The sequence below is a fragment of the Melopsittacus undulatus genome, chromosome 11 (assembly GCF_012275295.1).
Source record: "Melopsittacus undulatus isolate bMelUnd1 chromosome 11, bMelUnd1.mat.Z, whole genome shotgun sequence".
NCBI classification, from domain to species: Eukaryota; Metazoa; Chordata; class Aves; order Psittaciformes; family Psittaculidae; genus Melopsittacus; species Melopsittacus undulatus.
Window position 1 is genome coordinate 2247161 of NC_047537.1, and position 23113 is coordinate 2270273.

Here is a 23113-nt window from a genome sequence, read left to right on the forward strand (position 1 = left end):
TTGCCTGCAGCATGGCCATGGCTCCCCATGCAGGCAGGCATTGCAGGTCCCACTGGTACTTGCACTGTCGCACAGGGATATGAGCCACTGTGCTCACACTGTGGCTGCCCCAGGGCTTTCTGTGCTCTTCTCAGGCCCATTGGGCTCTGCAGTGGGGCTGAGGCCCCAGGGAGCCCTGCCCGCAGCATCGCGCCCCTGGGGTACCACTAACAGCCCTGGACCCATTTCCCTGTGTACAGGGAGGGCTCGGAGCAGCCCTGCCCCAGCCCCACACCTCCAGCATTTGGGACCCACCAGTTTCCTCTGCCCTTTCCACCGAACCAACCCACACAGAGTTGTATAAACTTGAGGAAACGCGAGTCAAAGCAGAAGGAGCCCAAGGCTGAGCCAACGCGTGACCCCAGCAACCTCCCCCTTTGTCCAGCCTGGGACCTCGGTATCATCTATCAGCAAGCACTGAGTCCCCTCCTTCGGGGGATGCTCCAGGCCCTTCCGGAGGAGCGGGGGCCCTGCCACAGCCCCAGCTTCGTTAATGGCTCTCTTATCTCTGCCGTTTCCCTCTGCCGGCAGCAGGTGATGCCCTCCCCAGGCTGCCAGTCCCTGCCTGCACCAGCCACTGGAGCAGCGGGTTCTTCTTGGTGGTCTCTGGGGCCATGTGGGGCTATGGGATGGGGCTCTCCCCATCAGTGGGCAGCAGCAGGGATGAGGGCTTGATGGAGCAGCCCAAGAGCTACCCCAGGTCATAGATGAGCATAAAGCTCAGCTCTGCCAACTGACACCATCCTAAGGATGCTGCTTTGATGCTACTCCCATCCCATCCTCAGGCCTGATGGAAGGGAAGCAGAGCCCGGCACAACAGAGGCCAAGAGGAGTCGGAGCACAGCTTGCTGTCTGAAGCATTAACCTGCCTGTCTGACACGAGGGCAGTGACAGGCAGGGAGTGTTCGGTGCAAAGGAAGGAAATGGAAGAATTAAACCCACAGAACTTCCCTGCTTTTGTTCTCTCTCCCACCCCCTCTCCTCCTTGGCCGCTCGCTCTTCTTGCTGGATGCGTATGGCTTGATACTACCCAAGCAAGCTGGAAATGGGGTCTATCAGCTGAAAGCAATTTACTTTGAAATCCAGCTGCCAGATTTTTCTTCATTTGTTTACTTTTAAATGCTTCTTTAAAAGCCAAAGTACACAAGGCAGCCAAATTGCTGACATGTGTGCCGGGCCGGTACCCCGCGAACGCTGCATTCTTTCATGTCCTCCTGGGCTCACATCCACTCATGTTTATTTAAAATATGTAGAACACTTCAGCACTATTAAGGACCATGTTTTATAGTAAATGGAAAAAGATTTCCTTGCAGGCCAACGGGAGAGGAAAAGAATCGCTTCGATTCAGTGCTGTTCGACAGCGCCTGGCCTGCTGAGCAGAGCGGGGTTTGCAAGGACAGGACTGAGCTGGTGGTGCGTGTGTTTTGGGGACTCTTGCTCCTGTAACCAGCTCCCTGCACACAGTGACAGCACTGCTGCTGCTGCACTGAAAGGCAGGAGGGTCCTGTGTGGGCTGGAGTTGGGAAATACCCATCCAGGACTGCTTGGAGTGACACTTGTCCTTCAGACAGAGATGCGCAGCTGCCTTTCCCATCACAGAGCTGTCTGCCTGCTGATGTGCTTACTGAGGGCAGTCTGTACAGGAAAGCATTTCAAACAGCAGGCAGCCACTGGAGTGAGCAACAAGGGCAGGGTGATGCACCCAACACTCCTCTCCCATTGCTTGCACTGGGGAAGGAGAGCAGCGCTTGGTCTGCAGCTCCCCTGGAGCAATGGGGCTGTGCCTGCCATGGCCATGCAGAGCTTCCCCTAAGACTCCTGTAAGGCTCCTCACAAGGACAAAGATGAGTAAACAAGCAGAGCTCTCTGTTGGGTGGATCCACCGCATCCCACTGAGGAGCCAGGGCACAGAGGGAAGTGACATGCCCTAAGGCCACACAATGAGATAGTGACAGGCAGGAAAGGGAAGCCGGGTTGCCTGTACCCCAGTGCAGGGCTCTACCCTCTGGTCTATGCTACTCCTGTATTGCTCTGTTCTCTCCCGTTAACAACACGCCAGTGTAAAAGACAGAAAACAAACACATGAAAGCCTGTAACAATAAAAAGCCCAATAACCGATAGTAAAAACTCCAGCAGCTGTAGGGAAGCCAAAAGCTTCTTGGAGGGGGTTGGATGGAAGTTGAGTTTCCCTCCCTGCTTGTATTGTATTTCTTTCCTCTGCCAAAATGTGCTTCCTGAGCCTTGGGCAGAGCTCTGTGCCGCTGACCCTCACCTTCCTCTGTTTAGCCTGGAGCACAGGCTTGCCACGAGCGCCTGAGGCCGCGCCTGGGGACAGGCAGAGCCTCCCGCTGCGTGCACATGGCCGGGGTCAGCCCTGCTGTCAGCGGCTTCCTGACAGCCCAAGCCAAGATGGGCCACACCTGACAGTGTCCCGAAGGAGCAGTGGGGCAGAGCTCTGGCACAGGAGATGGATGGAGGCAGCCGGAGGATGGCGACCCAAGCGGTGATGGGGACGGAGATGGTTGCAATCGATGGGATTCACTTTTAAGGGCTCCATCCAGTCCTTTTCTCCCAGCAATAGGAGAGGTTCCACTCTCGGCACAGCTGTAAACGGGAGGCAGGAGAACAAAGCAGAGGTCAGACGGTGCTCTAAGCAAAGGGGTAATTCTGAGTCCATTAGAGCCGCTCGCTCCTGTTTGCATGGAAGCAGAAGGCTGTGCTACTACTTCTAAAGAGCTGAACCACCCTGAGGGTGACTCATAGCCCTTGACAGAGCTGCCATGCTGATCTTACAAATATGAGAGCAATGCCTCAGAGCCAGTGTTTTGTACGGTTTAACCTATCAACTTGGGAGCAGACCCATAGCTCTTTCATAAAGCTCCTCTTCCCTGTATTTTACTTCCTTTCTTGGTGCCAGAATCGGAGCCAAAGCTGAGTTTAACAAAGCAACAGGCATGGCCGTTCTTCCCAGCCCTCATTTCCCCTGGTGAGAAAGGAGAAATTAACTCAAACCCTGTTAAAACAGCAAAAGCCATTTCTTGCCATTTTGTGCTGCAGACCACAGCGTGAGCGAAACACTCACTGGAACCATCTGCATTTGCCAGCCCAGCCAAGAGCACAGGAACACGCAGGTTGGAATCCTTTTGTTCAGGCACCTGCAATAGTCAAACGTGATCTAAGCTGTTCTGTAGGCAGCAGCAATGGGGAGATGCTTGGGATGCAGGCAAGACAGAAGAGCTTCTACCTTATCAAATGCTCTCATTTATCTCCTTTGAGCCCTTATTCCTGGATGCAGTCAGGTACCGACTGTTCATGTTCCAGCAGCTTCTGCTTCTGCTCTAGCCCTGTGATAGACACAGGCAATGCAGCTCCCCTTGCTGCCTGCTCTTGCTGCATTGCTCGTCAAGCACAGACATCACACACACGAGGAACCTGGACCCGTGCATGCTTTAGGCTTGCCAGAGCTTTTGTAACACGTGTGAGGGACTGGAGGAACTTGCTGTTGAAGCAGAAAGAAACCAAAACCAGGAGTAACCCCCATGCTGCCAAGTGAGCTTGTTGCTGACCTGCCTCTGGGGTCTGAGAGGGGGTCTGGGGTCAGCATCTGCTTCTGCTTGCAGGGCTGATTTACTGCCTTAATATCCAAAATAGCACTGCAGACTTCTTGCCTCTAGTTTGCTGTTCTGTGTTTTCTCAGATCTTCTCCCTTTGCCAAAGTACTATTTGTACCACACTCGACTGTGCAGGAGGTGTCCTAGATTTAAATCAAGTCTCCAGCTAGAAGGGCTCACATGAAAACCATCAAATTATTAGCAGAACCACAGGGTTACGTTATTAAGACCATTTGGTAAAGTCGTGTCTATTCCTAATAAAGAGAAATAAAGTGCTTTTACATGAAATTACATATTGCAATTAACCAGCTTCCCATGTTTGCCTGTCACACACTGCTAGCACTGGCCCCGCTGATTCAGAACCATCCCATCCTCTGTGGCACCAGGGATGCACCCATTCTGGATTCAGAGAAGCAAATACCATTTACACCAGGTTTTTCCAACCACCTCCACCTGCTCTGGCTCTGCCTTAACTTCCTTAAGTCACACCAAACGTGACTGAGGTGATCAGAACGTTTTCAACCCGGTTTTCTTCCTCCTCTCACTTCATCCTCTATTCAAGAGGGGGTTTTAGTAGGAAAATTCAAGTTGAGACAATATTCAACTGAATTTTGTAGCGAAGACAAAAGACCTGAGCAAGTTTCGGTCAGAAATACTGAAATAGCCTTTGCACTTTCAGGATGGTAAAATCTTCACACAGATGCTCAAGATCAGCTTAATGCAGCCACAAGAGGGAGTCTTAAATCTCCTATTAATACCCAGATGGATTCTAGTTTCCAAACTCTTCTCGTGCAAGAGCACACAGCAAGCTTTCAAAAGGATTTCACACAGCCTGAGCTCCAAGTTTCTTCTGTAGCTCTGCAGCAGTATCCTTGTTCTGAGGCAAAGGCTCTATAAAACTATGACTCTTTGCTATAAAGATGCAGGTTTTGCTTTGCTTATGAATAGGGGAAATTACTTCATTGTAGAACAATATTGCAATTGAAAGCAGAAGAAGAGGAGTCCATGAATGGTTTTTGCGGAGCCAGTCTCAGCTTTCAAATGCTGGAAAGGCTCATTCCACCTGAAGTGACTCCTAGAAGTCATCCTAGGGATGATAATAGCATAATGTGACATGCAACAGAATTGTGAAACTCAGATAGCTAAATAAAACCAGTAATAAAAGCATAATAAAGCCAGATTTGGTGGCTACAAGCAGAGGGGGAGCTGCTGTTGAAGTCCTGGCCTTTTTGGCTAACAGTACACCTTCTCCTTGGGAGCTAAGCAGGACCATTTGAGATCAGGGCATGTCAAACTGGCAGATGTCTTGGAAAGACAGTGTCTCTTGAGAAGAACACTGCTGTGCTAGAGCCACACAACTTTGCTGCACCAGAAATGCACGTTCCTACCTCAGAGGTTAGAAATGACACCAGGATTTTACTCTTCCCAACCATAATCTGAAAGAGCAGAGCAGGTTCTGCCTCATCTAACCCATGGTGTTGCAAGCTACAACACTGGCTGAACAACGTTCTGTTAATTTGACAGATGTGATTAGAAGCTCTGGCAGAGTGAAGAGCCTACAACATAACAAATAACACTTCTCCCATCGCCAGCAAAATATCTGCGTTGAGTCTGTACGCATCTGCTCTCCATCTGCCAAAAACATGTCAGGATACATTCCTCAAAACCACTTTCATGGTTTTTACTCAATCTTGACATTCACTTGTTCTGAAGTTTCCAAGAAAACATTACAGCTCCAAAGGGGGCATCTACATTTGAGTAAAGCCACACAACGATTCTGAACAGAAATGGCTGCACACAGGCACTGTCCAAAGCACCCAAAACCAGACCTCTGGCAGCACTTCCTTGCAGAGGTTTACCTATGAGATAAAGACAAGAAGCAATTATCTCAGAGAGATTAAGGAAAGAAGTGCTCCCAGTACAGCTGAATCCTACTTGACTTTATCACTTCATTGTCCTCCTCTGCTGTTCTCTTTTGTACATTCACCTGCCCACTCCTGCTTGAAACTGGAATCTAGGCAAGCAGATAGTTAATTCTGACTTTGAAACGTGGTCAGTGCATCGTCACTGGATCAACCACCTCTGACCCAAGAGGCAGTAGATTCAGCTGTCATGAAACAGATGAACAGTCTTAAACCTTTGAGGCTGCAGCATAAATCACTGGGGTTTGGGCTTTTTTGCTTACATTACTAGCCAACTTAAGGGCGGGGTTTATAAAAGGCTCTTGTAAAAAACTGCCCCCCTATTTATGCGTGTCATTCTTTTCAGAAGCAATTTAATGGGGAAAATACTCTTTAATTATGATTAGGGGCTGACTACTGGAATGCCCATGCCTGTTTATGCAAAAGCAGATGTTCAGCAGTGCAGTGTTTGATACGTTATGCTGACAATAGTAAGTTATTAGCAAAACATGGTAACATCTAAAGTCTTTCTGCGAGGTTGCCTAACTATTGGAGTGGGTCAGCAACAAAAGATCAGATGTGACACGTGTTAACATCCCAGAACAATTTATCCTCTACTCCACCAAACCTCATTTCACTCACTCAGCTGAATGTAATTAGACCTCAAGCTTGTCCTAATTTCAATCTCTGCAGAAAAGGGGCTATCTATCCTCAGCAAGACGTGGCTGCTCTGAAATGCTGGCAGTGATCTACAAGGACAAACTGCAAAGGTGCACACCATCTCCTAGGTTTAGAAGAGCTGCAAAGACAGCATGATACCTACATTAAAATGCAAACATGTATGCCATAGCACCTGCTTTGAGCTTGAGTTTAACATACCCAAGCAGAGAACAGCAAGAACCCATGAGCCACCCAGGGCACGAGCTATTTTTAGATAAATGTTATACAATTTTCCTTCTAGCTCCATGGATCAGAAACATATGCTGCAGCTACAGCCCCATTACAGTTTAATCCTCCCCCAAACAAGGACATGGTAAGTCTTCAGATCCTAATAACAGCAGGCTACTCAAGGAGCAAAGCACTAGTCAAGTCTTTGCTGTGGTTCAGGATACACAGTCTGCCATGGTGCATACTGAACTGCAGATGGCTTTGTGAAAACAAGTTTGTTTCCTTTCTTCTGACCTTTGTAATCAGGTTCTTGCTATGGGGTAAGAGTAACAAAAGACTAGATCTGCTTCCTACGAAACGTGACTCTTAGTTTCTATTTTCTACAGTATCTAGAAAAAATTGATTTACTTCTCTCTCAAAGAGAGTTACCTTCTTACACTCCTTCATGGGACAGGAAGATGTTCAAGAGGTATTTTTTACTTGAAGGTGTTGAAAATTTAGTGCGATTTCTCTGATTGAGTAGCTTGTGTTCCCCACTAAAATGAAGGCACTAACCTAAGTGCATAAGAAATGAGTATCTGGTAAGTAGAAGAACCTTTGTCAGAAACAGTACTCACCTCATACATAGCAAAAGCCACAGATTCAACTAAACCCTTGCTCCAAGACAGATTTTAGGTTAAACCTACACAGGAAGAGTCCCTTGGAAAGAAATGCGTAATTATCAGTTGCGAGACTGAGGAAAGACATTAACACCTTGCTTGTTCTCAAAGCCTCCCTGACCCAAGCAGCAGTGTTCTCAATAATAAGTAAAGTCTCAGTTTTTGATTGAGGCAGTAGTCAAAGACAGGCTACATTCATACACATCTCAGACAAGCCTGGTAGTCACTACCAAGCAATCAACATTACTAAGAAGTTCCGAAGGGCTATACAACTGCAGAGAGCACTGTGTAAAACAGAACATATTTTTTAGTTACTATGATATGTATGTTTAAAGAAGTCAACTGAGACATGTAACAGTTTGGGGTTCTTTAATCATTAAAGTTATACCTAAGGTGCACTTGACAATTTACATTTGCAAGCAATGCATCTTTGCACTTTAGCTACAGCACAGTCTGCCCACTTTACCAGGACCAGAAAAAGAGCCGACTGCCAAATGGAGAAGGCTTCAGGTCTCCTTCAATGGGTGGATTTGGCTCTGGTCTAGGTCTAGAGTGATAGGCATTCTCAGGCATAGGACGGTCTGTCTTCACTTTTGTAACCTGGAAAGAACAAAGAAGAAATGATACAACTTCTCACAGCATTAACTAGAAAAGCTAGACTGAGTCAGAAACTAAAGGAAGGACTACCAAGAAGTACCAGACACCACTAAGGACATATTGTTGATCTGATGAGAGCTCCTATCTCCAGACTACTTCTATACAAAGGGAGGTGAGGGGCATTTCACTCATAACTACAGAGCAGTTGTAAATGTGTGTGAGTTTCACTCCTGAAGTAAAGGTCTTTGTGCCAGGAAAAGAAAAAAGCAAGAGTGTCATTGCCTAAGTAAAGTGCAAGTCTTCAGTGAAAGCAATCCTGGAGAATGTCAGCAGTGTCCTGACTTCTATTAAACCCAGTGTTGAGTTCATGAATCACCTGCTGGCTGGGAGAAGAGCTGGGAACCTGTCTATAAGAATGGAGAGAAGAACCTGGCTATCAAAAAGGTATGAAATTACCTTAGAGAGCTGTCCCAGATCAGGTCTCACCCAGCCCAACTTGTCCAGCACACAGTTATCAAACACTGCCTGCTGTTTTCGGCACCGCCGGAGCTCCTGCAGGTTGGTGTAGTCAATGCACGTCCAGTACTCGGTAAATGGCTCTGCACAGTGTGTCTTGATCTTCCTGCAAGAGACCACAGAAAGAAAACAATCGGCAAATGTTATTCTCTTACTCATTCAAACCTCAACTTGGCTTTAAGTTCTCAGGAACCCTTAAAGTCCTCAGGGAAGTCAGCATTCGAAGCATCGTTAAACAGAATTCATACCAGTATCAGTAAAATTCGTGTCATTGTAGCTACAACTGGAAACTGCAGTAATTTAACTAGTTATTCTTGTATTCTAATGGAAGGTATTATTCTTGCTACGTAAATGTACACAGCTCTTCCATATGACATCCCTGTCTTGCCAAATAAAGTGTACATTATACAACACCCTAATGCTTCCAAATTAATTTGATGTTTTAACTCAAGAAAACATGCTTAGAACAGGCATTTCTGATCACCAGCTGCTACACTGGAAGTGGTCACACTTTAAGCTAATTCAACTACACCTTTTACTAGCAACATAAGAACATGATACTGGCACAAGCCTTAGATTTACATGTTTGGTCAGAAGAGGCAAACGATGCATGCACTCAAGCTCTCACAGTAGTTCACCTGTGAAACAGAAGACAGACAGCTCCAAGCTTCGGTCAGTTTCCTGGATGTCATATATCAGCTGGTAGGCGCAGGAGCAGCAAGACTTCCATCACCTCCCCACCTCCCACTGCTAACCTAACAGAAACTTAGCCCACTTACTCTGCAACTGAAGCCATAGAGCTTAAAATTAAAGGATAAACTAATGTATAACTACATAAAACAGATAAGGCTTATTTCCCTGGGAGTTACAGCTTGAAAAGCAAGAATAGACTTTAAAGGCAGTGATGGTGATGACACTTTGCATTAAAGAGGTGCTCATGTAACCAAGCCTGACAAGGGCATACTACAGCGGGAGAAGCCCCGAACAGCCTTCACCTTGGGGGCAGAGGGGAGCCTGGACCGGGCCCCGCTCACCTGAAGAACTCGAGTGCGCATCGGTTCACCTCCCGTCCCTCCTGCAGGCACTTCCGCGGGTCCTTCTCCTCCCAGCGGCACAGCATGAACTCCTTGTTGGGGCGGTCGCACTGGGAGCCGTAGTGGTGGGCCGCGGCCTTCAGCACGGCCGAGCTCACCTTCACCTGCAGCGGGGCAGAGCGGCAATGGGCACCGGCCGATCCCACCGCGCTGCCCCGCGGCGGGGAGAGCATGGCCGGGGCATCCGGTCACTCACCTCCTGCACATCGAGCTCCTCCAGCGACGGCACCCGCAAGGCGCCCGGCATGGCGGCAGCGCCGCTCTCCTTGAGCTCCCCTCAGCGCCCGGCCGCCACTGCGCATGCGGGACATGCGTGGAGGCCGCGGGAGGCGGAGCCCCGTTAGCGGCGGCGTTGCCGTGGTGACCGGGCCGCCATGGAGGTGTCTGACGGGCGGTACCTCGGGGCCGTGGTGCGCGGCAGGTGGGACCGGAGGGCAGCGGGGCTGCGGGGCTGCCCGGCCCCACCGCCGTAACCACCGTCTGTGTTCTAGGATGGAGGGCCTGGGCAGCTACACGCTGCCGACCGGCACCGAGTACCGAGGGATGCTCAAGGACGGGATGTTTGAGGGCGAGGGAGAGCTGCTGTTCCCCGACGGCGGAGTATACCGGGCGGTCTGGCACCGCGGGGTGCCCACGCAGGTACCCCGAGGGCACCTCACCCCACCCGGACGGGAGCGCTGGTGGGGAGCGGCCCCGCTGCAGGGGGAGGTTTTGGGGTGAAATAAGCGGATTTCTGAACCATGCTGATTTTTCACTCCTCGGGGGCCTCTGGCACCCAAAGGTGCGAGGGGAGGCTGCTTGCGGGCAGGTAGAGGCAGCTCCCAGCGCTGCTTAAACCCCAGCTGACCCGTGCTAAAGCACAGCTTTGGCAGCAGGAAGACGGGCTGTGTTTGTTCTCCATCCATCCATCACGTTTATTAACTCAGTGCTTGAACGCGTTTTGCAGGGGAAATACACTTTTGCAGATGGTCTCGAATACACAGATAAAAAATGGCATTACTGTGATGGCTACGACAGAAGATTTTACACAGAAATCTGCTCTGGTCTGATAGAACCAGGTACTGAATTGCGTTTGCGATCCTAAGAGTCTGGAAGGAATTAAACTAACAACTTTGCTTAAGAAAGATTAATTCGGCTACACGAGTAACATGGAGCAGAAACGCTCTGGCTAATTTCAGGACCCGACTGTATGACGCTGCCAGAAGAATGCAGAGCCTTCCATGCAGTGCAGGATGCAGCACTGCGCCCGCAGCGTGGTCTCCTCTGCAGCAATGACCCACAGGACAGGGCTTTGTTATCTACATCTATTAATCCTTTACATTTCACCTTCACTGCATTGGCAGCGGGCTTTCCATACAGACAAGTTGAACAAAAGCAGTTTGTATCCAGGACATCAAATAAAGTTTGAATGCGTCTGTCCCACGTAGCTATATAGTAGATACCAAAATCAACATTTCTGTCAGTCTATTTCTTGGCAAAGTCACTCATAATATTACTATTTTTCTGTAGTCAGAAAATGAAGAGATTTATAAGGACCAAGTGAGTAACATTAGTAACGTAATGCATAAAATACTCTTCCTTATACATAGAATATTTTAGTGATTACATGTAGTTCTCTGCCGCCAGCAAGACTCTCCTGGCCCCAGTTTGGAGTTTGGGGTCATATCTGTTGCTGCTAGCTTAGTGATACCATTTTATCACGCACTTTGCTGTTTGCAGTTTTCCATCTTTATTTTCTCCCTATGCAAAGTTGGCAAAATGTTTTCTAAAGGTTATTGTAAGGTGACCACGTAATTGTCCCAGCAAATGGCACAGAGATCAGTGCTGGTTAGCTTGACCAAAGGCACAAATGAAAAAGGAGGGGGGAGGGGAGAGAAAAAGCAGAATAAAGCAAACCCTTTCTTCTTGTTTTTACTTTTTCCAGATATTTCTCAGCTTACAAATCTGGATCCTCCCCCAGAAATCCCAAAAGGCTGTTACGACTGTGGTGATGGATTCTATAATCCTGAAACCAGAGTTGTTGTCGACTACAAATTCAGGTTTCTGAGAAACGCAGGTATGATTAACTTCTTCTGCAAGGTCAGCTAAGATGTGTTTACTTGTCGTGGCTTCTAGGATGCATGAGTAAAGCTATGACATAAAAAAGTCCATGATTTGGTTCTGTTATCACTGAGCTAAAATATTCTTACCTATTTATTTTTGTCAGCTACGTGTGCATCCCCAGAGTTGTATAAATCATGGTTTGCAAAATTACAATGAAGTATTCCCAAGCAGATATGAATAAATATATTTTATGACTGTTTGGTATGTGAATCTCAGAAGATTTTCAGCCTCTTCCATGATGATCTCAAGTAAGGGAGTGGTTGTAAGGTGTACATCATTGATCCTAAAAGCTAATAAACTGCTGTGAACCAGCAAAGTGCTTAAACATGTGGTTATCTCTGCATGTTAGAATAGCCCATTTTATTGAAATGAGCCTTAGGGCTATGGTGAAATAGTCCCAAAGGGCTTTCCCAAGGAAATTTCCTTGGAGAACTGTGTTTTGAGTAAAGTCTGGCAAATCCTGGGTCTCATGGACAGAGTCCCCAGATTAATAATCCTCGGGAAAAAATAGTTCCCATCAAGCCAAAAGAGAATCTCTTCGAATTAAAACCACACAGAAGACCCCAAAACAGTTGACACTGGGATAACTCAGACAATGTAACTTGACCTGAAACAAACGTTTGTGTTCTGGCTATTTAACCCTGGAGTTTATCACTTTCTTTTCTTAATAGAAATGATTTCTGAAAACAACTCCTCACCCCATTTCTTTTTTTCCCCAAAAATATTTAAATTTCAACACCCATTTTTTCTAGAAGACAAAACATCTCATGTTTCACTGTGCCACAGTTCAACAGTTTTGTTGCTTGGAAATGCCATTTTTCAGCAAATTTACTATTTGTTGAAGAAAATTCAGCTCAGCTCTACTTTGAAGAGCTCTTATAAGTATGCACTGTGATATTGGAGGAGGGAAGTGAAGGGGGGGGTTAAATGAATTGGAGATACCATCTGCTATAAAATATACCCTGTGATACATGGCCTGTTTTATAAACGTTGAATAAAAACTGATCTAGATTATTACAAATGGCATTGATCCAAAATACCGGAATGCTGTGGGCCTACTGATGAGGAAGATAAGCAACATGCTTTCCAAAAACACAGGAACCTACACAGATTAGTACAGGAGGGAACGCCTTGGAATTCAATTTATTGTTTTTTAATCTGTTCTTTGAACTCATTGTCCTTCACGACATTTATCTCAGACCCTACAATTTATATCCATCAATATTCACTAAGCTCAGTGGCACAGCATGCAGTCCAATGGAGTCGTTGGAGATGTGCTTGCTTTGTGTGGCCGTTCCATTGAAAGCCCTGTACACAAAGTTAAACTCTGTGTTGATGTGAGTGTGAAGAAGGAATGTGTCGTGGAGGCCAGACCCTTCCTCTCAAGAACATGAACACAATTGAAACACCCGGCACTTGTTCAACATCAGAGGAACTCTGACCGCCCCAGGAGAGATGATTCAGGGCACAAGGCCACTGCAGTGAGGAGAAAAAAATATAGTTAAAAAAACCCAGCTGTAAGCAGAAGAAACTGAGGAAGAGGCTGGGATGACAGGGAACAGATCCAGAATTACTCCATTATAGGTTGGGCAGGAAGGAGCAGGAAAACCTCCAGGCTTCCAGCCAAGTCTTGAAAGCATCAAAAGCAGATGGTAGGAAGCATTCAGGAAGTTCTTACAACAGCTTGACAGGTTTACCAAAATGACACTATCTTCCTCAGGTCTGGCAGCAGGCTTTCAGACTACTCCAGTTCTCACCTTTCACCCTGGCCCTATTATGAAGCGATTTCTGATTGTTTCTTGGCTGTTTGTGAAGAAGGGCGAGGAAGAGCTCCACATAGAGCCTTGGCACTGACTTGCCTCCAAACTGGCAGCATCCAGGTACCATTCCAGAAGAAAACAGACACCATTTGAAACTACTGAGTTTGCTTCCACCACTTCTTTGACAAGACGAGTGGATGGAGAGTGCCACAGCGACTCCCGATAAATTTGGCAAGCCTTGAGTTTCACTAGCATGGAGGTCTGATACTCATTTACTGAAAGAGCTCTTGCAGTTCAAGCAGTGCAAAGACCCATCATGAAAACATAATCAAGCCCAGGGAACAAAATGACAGCAACAGTTTTGTTCTATGTTTTTATCTAGCAAAGTTTTCCAAAATCTCATCACAATCTTGCAGTTATTGCTCCGTCCCTAAACCTCTTTTTCCTTAGGGATGCTCAAATTTCTCTCCATTCTCCATGTGTTCTTCCATCTTTTCTTTCCTTCCAGTATTGCGGAGTAGGCAAAATTGGACTCATAAATAAGAATGTGAATGCTCATTTGTAAGGAGATACCTTGTTTATTTTGAATAGATACTGGGCCTAGACTCCTGTTTCACTAGGAATATTACTTCTTTATTTGTTTTCCAGAAATAGGACTCCTGGCACCTTTGTAACAGAGTTTGGTCAATAGAAAGATGGGAAGATGTCCCAATTTTCCACTGAAAAGTAGAAAATATATGAGGTTATGTTTAATGCAAAGCAGGGAGGTACAAGAAAAATCTGTGACATTCAGGTTTTAGGACTTCCAAACATCAGAGAAGCCCATAGCTTTCAAAGAGAAAATACCATCAGAAAGAGAAATTTTGTCATACTGAGATGGAAAAGGTTATAGGAGATTGCCTGGGTCACCTCTCTTTTGATGAAAAGTAAAGATGTTTCTGATGAAAATTGCCTTGTTTCTCCTGTGGCTGTCGAAAGGATGAGATAAATAATATAAAATATGCTTTTGCTCTTTGTAATAGGAGAATATTTGGGCTGCTATTTTCACATTCCATCTTCAGGTTTAATTAATGTGTGTATGGTGCATAGGGAATCTTTCTATACTGCAGTCAGTATTTCCTCCTGAAATCTCTTCGTATAACATCAAGATCAGGAAGACACAAAGCCTGCCTTTACCCTAAAAGCTCAGTCAGGTAACTGAATTAACATGCATATTACTGAGAGCAGGATGAGGCCCAGAGAACCAGGACAAGTATCTTACTAGGAAGAGAGGTTTTGGTGTTGCTGCAATCCCAAACGAGCCAGCAATCAGCTTAGGATTTCTTCAAGCCTGAAAGTCTTGTGAAAAGCAGCAGGAAAAAGCCTGCTGCTTCGGGAATCATTATGAGCTGAAAAGGTCAAGATTCAAGAACATTATTTTATTACAGTTTAGAAAAGTCTGGGATTAGAACGTCTGAGGTTCCTTGGTTGAGGCTGACCCAACTCCACAGGCAAGGGCGCAAAGCCATTCCAATTCTAAGCCTGAGCAATCACAGACTTACAATTGCCTCACGTTGTGACCTTGGGATGAAGGTTCTCATGCTTGGTATGAAAGAATTTAGAGGCAAAATGCTCTTGAAAGTTGGCAGCAATGTATTTATCCATTTCAGGTTTATCCAAGTATGCAAATCCATGAGAAAAACCTACATTTAGCCCTTTTCTTTGGTCTCACAGCTCAGATCTGACTTGCACCGAGTGCTTTTGGGAGATGTAGACTTTGACTTGTCTGAAAAATGTAGTTGAGAAACAGAGCCATAACCGCTCAATAATTACACAGGGTAATATTTCTGTACCTACCCTTATGTACCCCAAACACATGCAGATGTTTGCGTGCTCTTTCTCATAAACTACTGCAGAATTGGGTGTGGGATGAGGAGCTGGCAATTTTTCAGGCCTGGAGTATTTCTGGAAAAAAGACAGCAAGTTTAACTTCAAGTCGACTGTGGTGCAGGAAAAAAGATTGACTGCACTCAGGGATCCTGCACGGAGCTTTATTCCCTGTTCTTCTTTGAAATTGCCCATTCTGATGATGGAGGGAGTGGATGAACAGTCTGATTCCAGGCTAGTCCCTAGTCATTGCCTAAGAATGTGAGAGTTGTTTTGGCAGATGCCCTTAGCGATGGAGAGGAAAGCCCCAGCAATACACATACAGAGGGAATATAGTATTTTTGTTCGAATGAATTTAGCTTCCCATAGATTTAAATGTCTACTTATAACGCAGGACCATTTAATCTTTTGTACATTTGTTTCTTTTTTATTTGACTTAAGATACTGAATTTAGATGAGGTTTAGTTCCTACATATTGAAACTCTTAAAAGCTCTTCAAATAATTGTTCTTTGGATACTTGTTAAGCTAAAGAAATCAGTTTTGATCGGCAGTAAAAGTTCATGCTATTTTAAGTGCAATGCTATAGCTATTTTCTGTTGTATATTTAATCATTTTGAATTATATGTCATGTAAAAGATTTTAGCTCTGGGGCATTTGCCAGATGGCTGATTCTGCATTTCACACAACAAAAGAAATAATGTTTGTGTAAAGCTCTTAAAAATAGTTGGTAATCAGTATATTCTACAACGAATAGGATCCAGACCTGTTTGGGGAAAAAACACCCAGCTTTTGCAGAAATTAATTTAGAGGATTTGGTCTCTACCTCTGGGCTCTGAACAAAACAAATTGTGTCCATTGTTTGCTGATTTTTTTAACATTTCACAAGTTAACTGAATTGTAAATTTTACTCATTTTTATGTTAAACGCTGTTTATTGCAATCCATTGATCTTTTCCTCTTTACTTGGGCTGACAAACTTATTCCTGAATAGAGGGTTTTGTAAACCAGAGAGCCAATACTACTCTCCATTTACACAGTAGAGCACACGAATGTGAGTACTCCTTTGCTTTTCTTGCATCAGCAGGAGTGCTTGTCTTTTTTACTGCTAACTCCTCTTGCTGGCCTCTTAGATTCCTCCAAAACACCACTGCAAAAATCCTTTCCCTCTCTGCCATGGCACTCAGCTTGTTTTCTTTGCCCACAAGGCTCTAGACATGCGCAAACAAATTCACCTTTTGCTCTTGTCTCCTCCATCTTCCATATTCTTTTCTCTCTTGTGTCTAGTCCCAGGACATAGGGATTTTCCCACACTCACACAATTCCAGTTTTCTGGCACTTGCTTTCCATACTCACTGCTTCTATGATAGAAGATTTGAAAACTATTACAGTAAGAGGAAGGTCAGAAATTACATTATAGCTCATTCACCTGGAGTCCAAGTGTTGCTCATCTATCTCTTCCTATATTTTAGTCAGCTTTTATCCTCATATGAGAGCTTTGGACCTAAATCTTCTCCAATGCTTAACAACTAAATCAGTTCAAGAGCCAAATCCTAGGAGGAGAAGAGACAAAACATGAGAAAGTATCAAACTGAGGACTGCGGAGTGGGCAAGGCAAATGAATGAGTATTGAAGTGAAGATGGCAGAAGGAAATAGTGCCTACTTAATGGAAAGGGAAGATCCCAGACTCCTACGAGAAGCTCCATGTCTATTCTTACTCTTCCCTAAACACTTTTACCCATCATATGCTCTTTTCTTATATTTTTACATAGAAATGTGTTAAGATCAGGCACATTTTGAATGCTATTGCAAATCAAAGTCTGCTCAGGTGACAGAGTTGGGGATTTCTCATCCATGTAACCATTTGGCTTACATGTTTTAATATAAAATACACTCAATTCAGTAAAATAGATTATGAACCAATACAATTTATAGCCAACACTGATAATTTTTATATACGCATCACGATGTAAGTTACTACAGTGGTTTCAGCAGCTATAGCTTGTGCAGATATACTGTTCCTTGTGCTTTCCTGGTCTTAAAATACTTATCACTTTGAAAACTCTGAAAGTTTCAGTTCCAAATTGTGGCATGCCAAGAATAACAACTTTGTTTGCGTGCTTGCCATCCTATTGTGAATCCATTAAACAGGTTATGCACAAGTCTTATAGGCGCTTATAGTCAACTATACAGTCCATGTGAAAACAAGTTTTACAAGAGATGGAAAGTTCATTTGGGGGCCATTTTGGAATCACAGTAATTAAAAGTAAATGGAAGGGTGAGAATCTGTGGGTGGAAGCAAAGGTTAATTGAAAACATAGTTTCCATTTTCTTGCCAGCCTTGATGTTGGTGAGGTCAGGTGCAGTAAGGAAAGCGGTGCTAGGGACCCGGAGGGGACAGTGGAAATGGAAGGGGTGTGCCAGGCAGAATCCATGGCTGAGATGCTATCACATGTGATTGTAATTGTGTAGTGGAAGAACATGATAAACTGCACCGCGGGTGATGGGAGGAGTCAGGCATGCGAAAGAATTACATGATATTGTTGTTTACAATGGTCTGCGTGCACTGGGCCCTCTGCAAACAGAAAGGAAACCCAGCTCTTGTTCAAGGATTGTCTATTGTAAACACACCCTCTTGCAAACCATAGTCATGGAAAGCTGCTCTTACCACACAGCCGTGTCCTCAGGGTACTCCGGAGCTGCCAGCCTCTGATTGTCCCAGTGGAGGCACATACCAGGGCACATCTACTTCCCTTCTTGCTCACATGGCCTTTAACAAAAGCAAGGGTGAAGGGAGGATGATGCCTACTCCATCTGGTCCCAACTTGCCTTTGGGCAGAGTAGGGACCCAAGGGTCTGGATTTTGGAGTGAATCAGGGTGTGCATCAGCTCTCCAGTGTAGACAAAGCCTTTAAGACACTAGGAACACATACAGCTACAAAGTGGGTTACAAAGACCTAACACAGAGTCAGCAAAGATTTTAAGGTGAACAATGTAGGCTTTTTCCCTGTGCAAGCCACCAGGTATTCCAGTTTCAATGCAGCACATCTTCCTATGCACCTCTAGGTGGTTTCCTGGGAAAGTACTAGTTAAGAGGGCAAATCCAGAAGCCTATATGACAATACTGCTGTTTGCTGATAGTCTCCACTTTGCATCATGGCAGACACCTAAACATGCAGTCCTAAGGGATCTCTCACAGCCGAGGCTTCCATAAGCAACACAGAAATGCAATAGCTAGCAGCAAGTAATTCTGAGCTTTGCAATATGCATTCAATATAGGACGATTAAATGCACCTAAATTACAGTGTATTTTGAAGCCATCCCTTGGAAGCACCCTGAAGCAAGCCCACCCTGGCTCTTCAGCTGCTTCTAATCCCATCTGAGAGATAAATCTGGGCTGTGCAGTTGGGGAAGTCTCTTCTGCCACTACTTTTAGACTGAACATTGAAAACCAGACAAGTAGTTTCATCTTGTTGAGACGCTGAGCAGAAATCCGCTGATCTAAGTGGGCTGCATTTCGGGCTCACTATGGAATACACATTACAGCATGTTTGACAGACACCTGTTTGGACTTGGCTGGCATTTGGAGTTTCCCCTAAAGCCAACCAAAACAAGGAAGGAACTTGCAAAGCAATTATTTGTGGAGAAGATTCTGAAACCAGCTACTTGCAGGACCACAGTGTGACCAACAGGTTTAGATGGGGCTTATTTGCCTGAAGAGACTCCAGCCACACCGACCTGCCAGCTGCATAGGCAGTGTCCAGCAGTAGGTCAGCAGGACTTGCACCCTTGGTTATCATCTGCTGTTCTGGGGGTCAGTCATGCAGGTGGCTACCAGGCTTGGCTCCATATGTCTGTGCTTGCTCAATGAAAACAGCCTGAATGAAGTGCAAAAGAGAAGCTGGCTGAGGATCTGACCCACAATGTTCAAAGTGTATTTTGTGGGTGCTAGAAAACTGATTTGGTTTAGATTGAGGCACAAGAAAACAGTTCAAGGGAAGCAGTTAATACCCACATATATTCTAACAGCTCATCTGTGCAGATCTCTCACGATCTCTGTTTCCAGATTTCAACAGTATGTGTTTATAATAATCAATATTTCACTAACTTTGGAAGAAATAACATTTGCTGAACAGGGATACACCAGATTGCAATAACATTTTCAGATAAACCTTTTCCTTCTTTACCTTCAAATACCACCATGGTTTAGTCCTGGTTCAGCAAAGTCTGTTCCATGGCTGTTTATTCTACTGAGCAAAATCTATACAAATGGGTAAACTTTGAAAGATAAATAGACTGACACAGAATTCAGCACACAACATGAAGAACCCCATAGCACCTAATTGTGCACAGGGGGATAATTTCCCACTGATTAAAGAGTTTGTATTCTTTCTTTTTTTCCCCCAAATCTTTTTTAAAGGGAAAATGACTCGTGAAGGTGAAGATGTGCTCAGACAATCATATTAACATATTCAAACAATTGCAATTTGCAAAATAGTCATTACAACTCGCTAGCTGGTAGCATTAATCAAACTTCAAGGTTTAATTCCATTTTAAATATTGATGAAATGTGATTCTCCAATCTAACCCTGGTGTTGCAGGGTTATGGAAGCAGCCAGTGACAGAAAAAGAGGAACATGTAGTTAACAAGCAGCTGCCACAAAGAAGGATCGGCATCTGTGATTTAAATTGTTAGCTGCACAGTCAGGTAGAGTGTAAAAAGGGTAGTCAAGAGGCTGTTAAGTCCATTGCTGCCAATTACTAACAATCAGGGAGGAGCTTTAAGACTTGTTCAGTACAATAAACCCAGTTTGTCTTGTTTCAGGGGTTACTACTGAAGAGGTTGCAGCTGCACTGATTCAAATAGCCCTAAAACTACAGTAATTATCAACCAGTCTTCTTTAGTGTAGCAAAAGTATGTTTTACCATAGCTTAACTCTTTACATTCTAATATTTCCCTGCCTCTTCTCACATAGCCAGCCCTGGAGCCATTCTCATCTCTGGGTTTGTGGTTCTCGCTATGCTGGATCCATTCTTTGGTTTCCCTTCACCTAGAGCAAGGACCAGCCATATGGGATGCCGGGTTGGATGGCAGCTCTAGGGATTTGCTCTAGGTTGTTTTTGAGGGATATTGACTCATCGCATCTATTTTCCCTTTTCATACAAAGTTGATATTCATACAGCTCATTCAGTTCTTGCATCTGATTACGCCACATGCAAGTTAAGCAGTGCTTCTGAACATGGATTTAATTTGCATGGGATCAGATCACTGCATGAGCCAAGACATTTTGGGATGGGTCTGGGGAGGTGAAAATCCTCAGAGCAACCTGCCTTGTGTGCTTTCCTAGGAGACCATGAAAGTGCAGGAGGGAACAATCCGGGCAAACCAAGGATGTGTTGGAAACCTCTTAAATGAAGCCAAGTTAGCATCTGCCTTTCTTAGTGCTTATACCCTTGATGCTCAGCTAAGTAGATTTGTCATTAGGAAGGCAGGGCTGATTATTTCTAGTACTCAGGTGAGCCACATATATCTGTACCCAAATACAAGTAGAAAGCAGTGATCTATAGCACTGTGTCAGTTTGGTTTATTCCTCCATCATGGCAGAAATAGACAAAAGTTTCATTTTCATGCAATTTTTGCAAGCTCAGATAAACTGGTTTTTTTAGTTAAGGTGATTCCATCTAAAATCACAGTGCTTCCCAGGCTGACCAGTATCTGTTATAGCCGAGGCTCATGTGATCCCGTTGTTACAGTGCTGGAACACCTAGTGCATAGAACAAAAGCCAGCACATTGATTATGGCTTTGATGTTGGTTTAAGAAAGCTTAAGGACCACATTTGCATTCCCGCTGCAGCCCTCTGTGGAATCTCTGCCTCTGTAACGATTGTGTGGTCTTGAAGCCTCAGTGCTCATCCTTTTAATTTCCCTTTTAGCATATTTATCAGCATTTATTTCCTCCCTTATTTCACCCAAATAAGAAATGTGCCATTAACAGGGTATTTTGTTATGGACTTATTGATTCATTCGAATGGGGAATAAAAAAAGAGATCATCTCAGTGAAAGACAGAAAGAGCTGAACTTGACTATTCTATCTGAATGGTGACCATTTTTCAGTCATTAAAGCAAGCCTACAGGCTGAGCTGCTGGAACAATGGCAGCACAAGTGCATTCTCCAACCCATTCACAGTCTCTGGGATGCTGCTCAAAAGGTGGGCGCTCACCACCAAACCCAGCTCTTGCAAGCCAGCACCCTTGAGTGGGGAATGAGAAGAGGGTCAGTCGGCACAAGCAAGCACTTTGTCTGGAAACCAGTGACTGCATGCAAAGAGCAAACTGGAGGGCAAGCACTTAGGGAAAACCTCCTCTGATTTACCAACCTTTCTGCTTACTGCTTGTCAAAGGTGGCAGAGAAGTGCTGCCATTCAGACAAGGGATGAATGCTTTGGCACAGGCTGCTTTCACCAGGATGCCAACAGAGCTGCCTGTGAGCAGCACCTCACCAGAAGCAAAGGCATGCACTCAACTCAGGGATCAGAGAAAGGGGAGAGTAACATGAAGAACAAAAAGGAATCAAAAGAGCCAAGACCAAGCAGACTTGATTCAAGCCCCCCTGCAACCAATAAGATTAACCCCCAAGCTTAAAGATTTGTGCATCAGACCTAATTTGTCACATACTCTTCTATGGACTTTCGCTCCTTCAATAGCACAACTTCATTCCCAGAACCTTCCTACCATTTGCATTTCAAATGCTCCTGTGTCGCTTTAACATAAAGGTACAACTCTGCAGTCAAAAGATCTCCATGAAAATGTGACTCCTTACAAGCAACATGCTTCTTGCTCCATCTTTTTGGACCTACCTAAGCAGGGTGCTCAGCACAGGGCACTGTGTGAATAAAGGAGATTATGCACTATGCCAAGCAATGCCCACAGTACGGGGGTTACAGACCCCTCGGCTCCATCTTTCTCACATTCTGCTCTTTCAGGTAATAAGGGCTGCTACAAACCCCTTACAATTGTAAGATGGAAGCAGGTTAGAGCCATGCATCACAAGCAGCTGATAGGAAGTTGTTAAGACAGTGGTACACACAAGAAGCAGCTCTAACATATTGCATCTATGTAAAAATAAATACAGGTATTGTTTTAAGTAATGCTTTGATTTGGTTTTTTGAAGGCTTTTGAAGTTTGTTTTCCTGGTCTGCTACACAAATCTCTTTTCCCCTACACAGACACAAAATCAAAGGCTGCAGAATGCTGAAATCTCTGGATTAAAAAGCCACAACTTAACATTTACCACATTATTACTCATACACACAATTTCTGTTCAAACTTTGCTGGACACTTGTTCGTTCCTACATTGTCTTTGATTTTTTTCTTCCCACACTGGCGTTATGCTCTGACAATGAACATGAGAGCCATGAATACTAACAAGGGACACAGAAGATGGTCTAACATACATCTATCAGCCACTGTATCCACTTATCGAGACCTGTCATGAAGCACATACCAAAACAGCATTGAAAGAAAAGCTGGAAAACCAAGGGTTTGACTTCATCATCACGTTTCATAAACTGACAGGCAACACAGACATGGTATTTAAAGCATGTGTATCTTAATTTCTGATTGTTTCAACACATCTCCTGCACATCTCCAGCCAAAATACCCCAAAATCCAATCTACTCATGTAAATCTCAGTTTCACCCAAGCTAATCTTATCGAACAGACAAATAACCCGAGTCATTGCCATAGATCCAGTACCTCCTGCCTCGACAAATTCCAACACAACAGCACACCATATTTTAAAGAAATAAAGAAATGGGTTCTAAGAGATGCCAATGGCTAAAAAATTGATTTATTTCACATGAAAAAATTGTGTGAGCTGAGCCCTACTGATGCAAAGAGCAGATCTGACATGGTGATATCTGCCATTCTCTTTATCTCCATTTTAGATGATGAGGAGCACGAATGGATCATTCAGACCTGCCGACAAGCTTGGGATGAGACAAGTGAGCAGCAACCAAAACCATGAAAACAGTTTCTGCCAGAAGAGAATATTCCCAAGCAGGTAATCTGATTCACAATA

General features: G+C 44.7%; 2 protein-coding genes across 2 annotated transcripts; one reads left to right on the forward strand and one right to left on the reverse strand.

Annotated features, from left to right (window-relative positions):
- Positions 1-7450: 7450 nt before the first annotated feature.
- Positions 7451-9614, reverse strand: NDUFA8 (NADH:ubiquinone oxidoreductase subunit A8). Its single transcript, XM_005146293.3, has 4 exons — positions 9502-9614; positions 9246-9409; positions 8152-8317; positions 7451-7698 (listed from the first exon to the last, which is right to left on the reverse strand). The coding sequence occupies exons 1-4, from the start codon at positions 9550-9552 to the stop codon at positions 7561-7563; spliced, it is 519 nt and encodes a 172-aa protein (XP_005146350.1). The 5' UTR covers positions 9553-9614; the 3' UTR covers positions 7451-7560.
- Positions 9615-9679: 65 nt separating this feature from the next.
- On the forward strand, positions 9680-23059 carry MORN5 (MORN repeat containing 5). The gene is made up of 5 exons (XM_034067820.1): positions 9680-9726; positions 9797-9944; positions 10252-10363; positions 11230-11361; positions 22980-23059. Exons 1-5 carry the CDS (start codon positions 9680-9682, stop codon positions 23057-23059), a joined length of 519 nt encoding a protein of 172 aa, XP_033923711.1.
- Positions 23060-23113: the final 54 nt, after the last annotated feature.

Bases quoted from the DNA above. Each gene is read 5' to 3' on its own strand.
- NDUFA8 (XM_005146293.3), bottom strand. From the start codon at position 9,552: ATGCCGGGCGCCTTGCGGGTGCCGTCGCTGGAGGAGCTCGATGTGCAG. The intron at 9,410-9,501 runs GTGAGTGACCGG...GCCCCGCTGCAG, and splicing joins AGGAGCTCGATGTGCAGGAG to GTGAAGGTGAGCTCGGCCGT. The intron at 7,699-8,151 runs GTAATTTCATAC...TGTTCTTTCCAG, and splicing joins ATCTGGGACAGCTCTCTAAG to GTTACAAAAGTGAAGACAGA.
- MORN5 (XM_034067820.1), top strand. From the start codon at position 9,680: ATGGAGGTGTCTGACGGGCGGTACCTCGGGGCCGTGGTGCGCGGCAG. The intron at 9,727-9,796 runs GTGGGACCGGAG...TCTGTGTTCTAG, and splicing joins GGGGCCGTGGTGCGCGGCAG to GATGGAGGGCCTGGGCAGCT. The intron at 10,364-11,229 runs GTACTGAATTGC...TACTTTTTCCAG, and splicing joins CTCTGGTCTGATAGAACCAG to ATATTTCTCAGCTTACAAAT.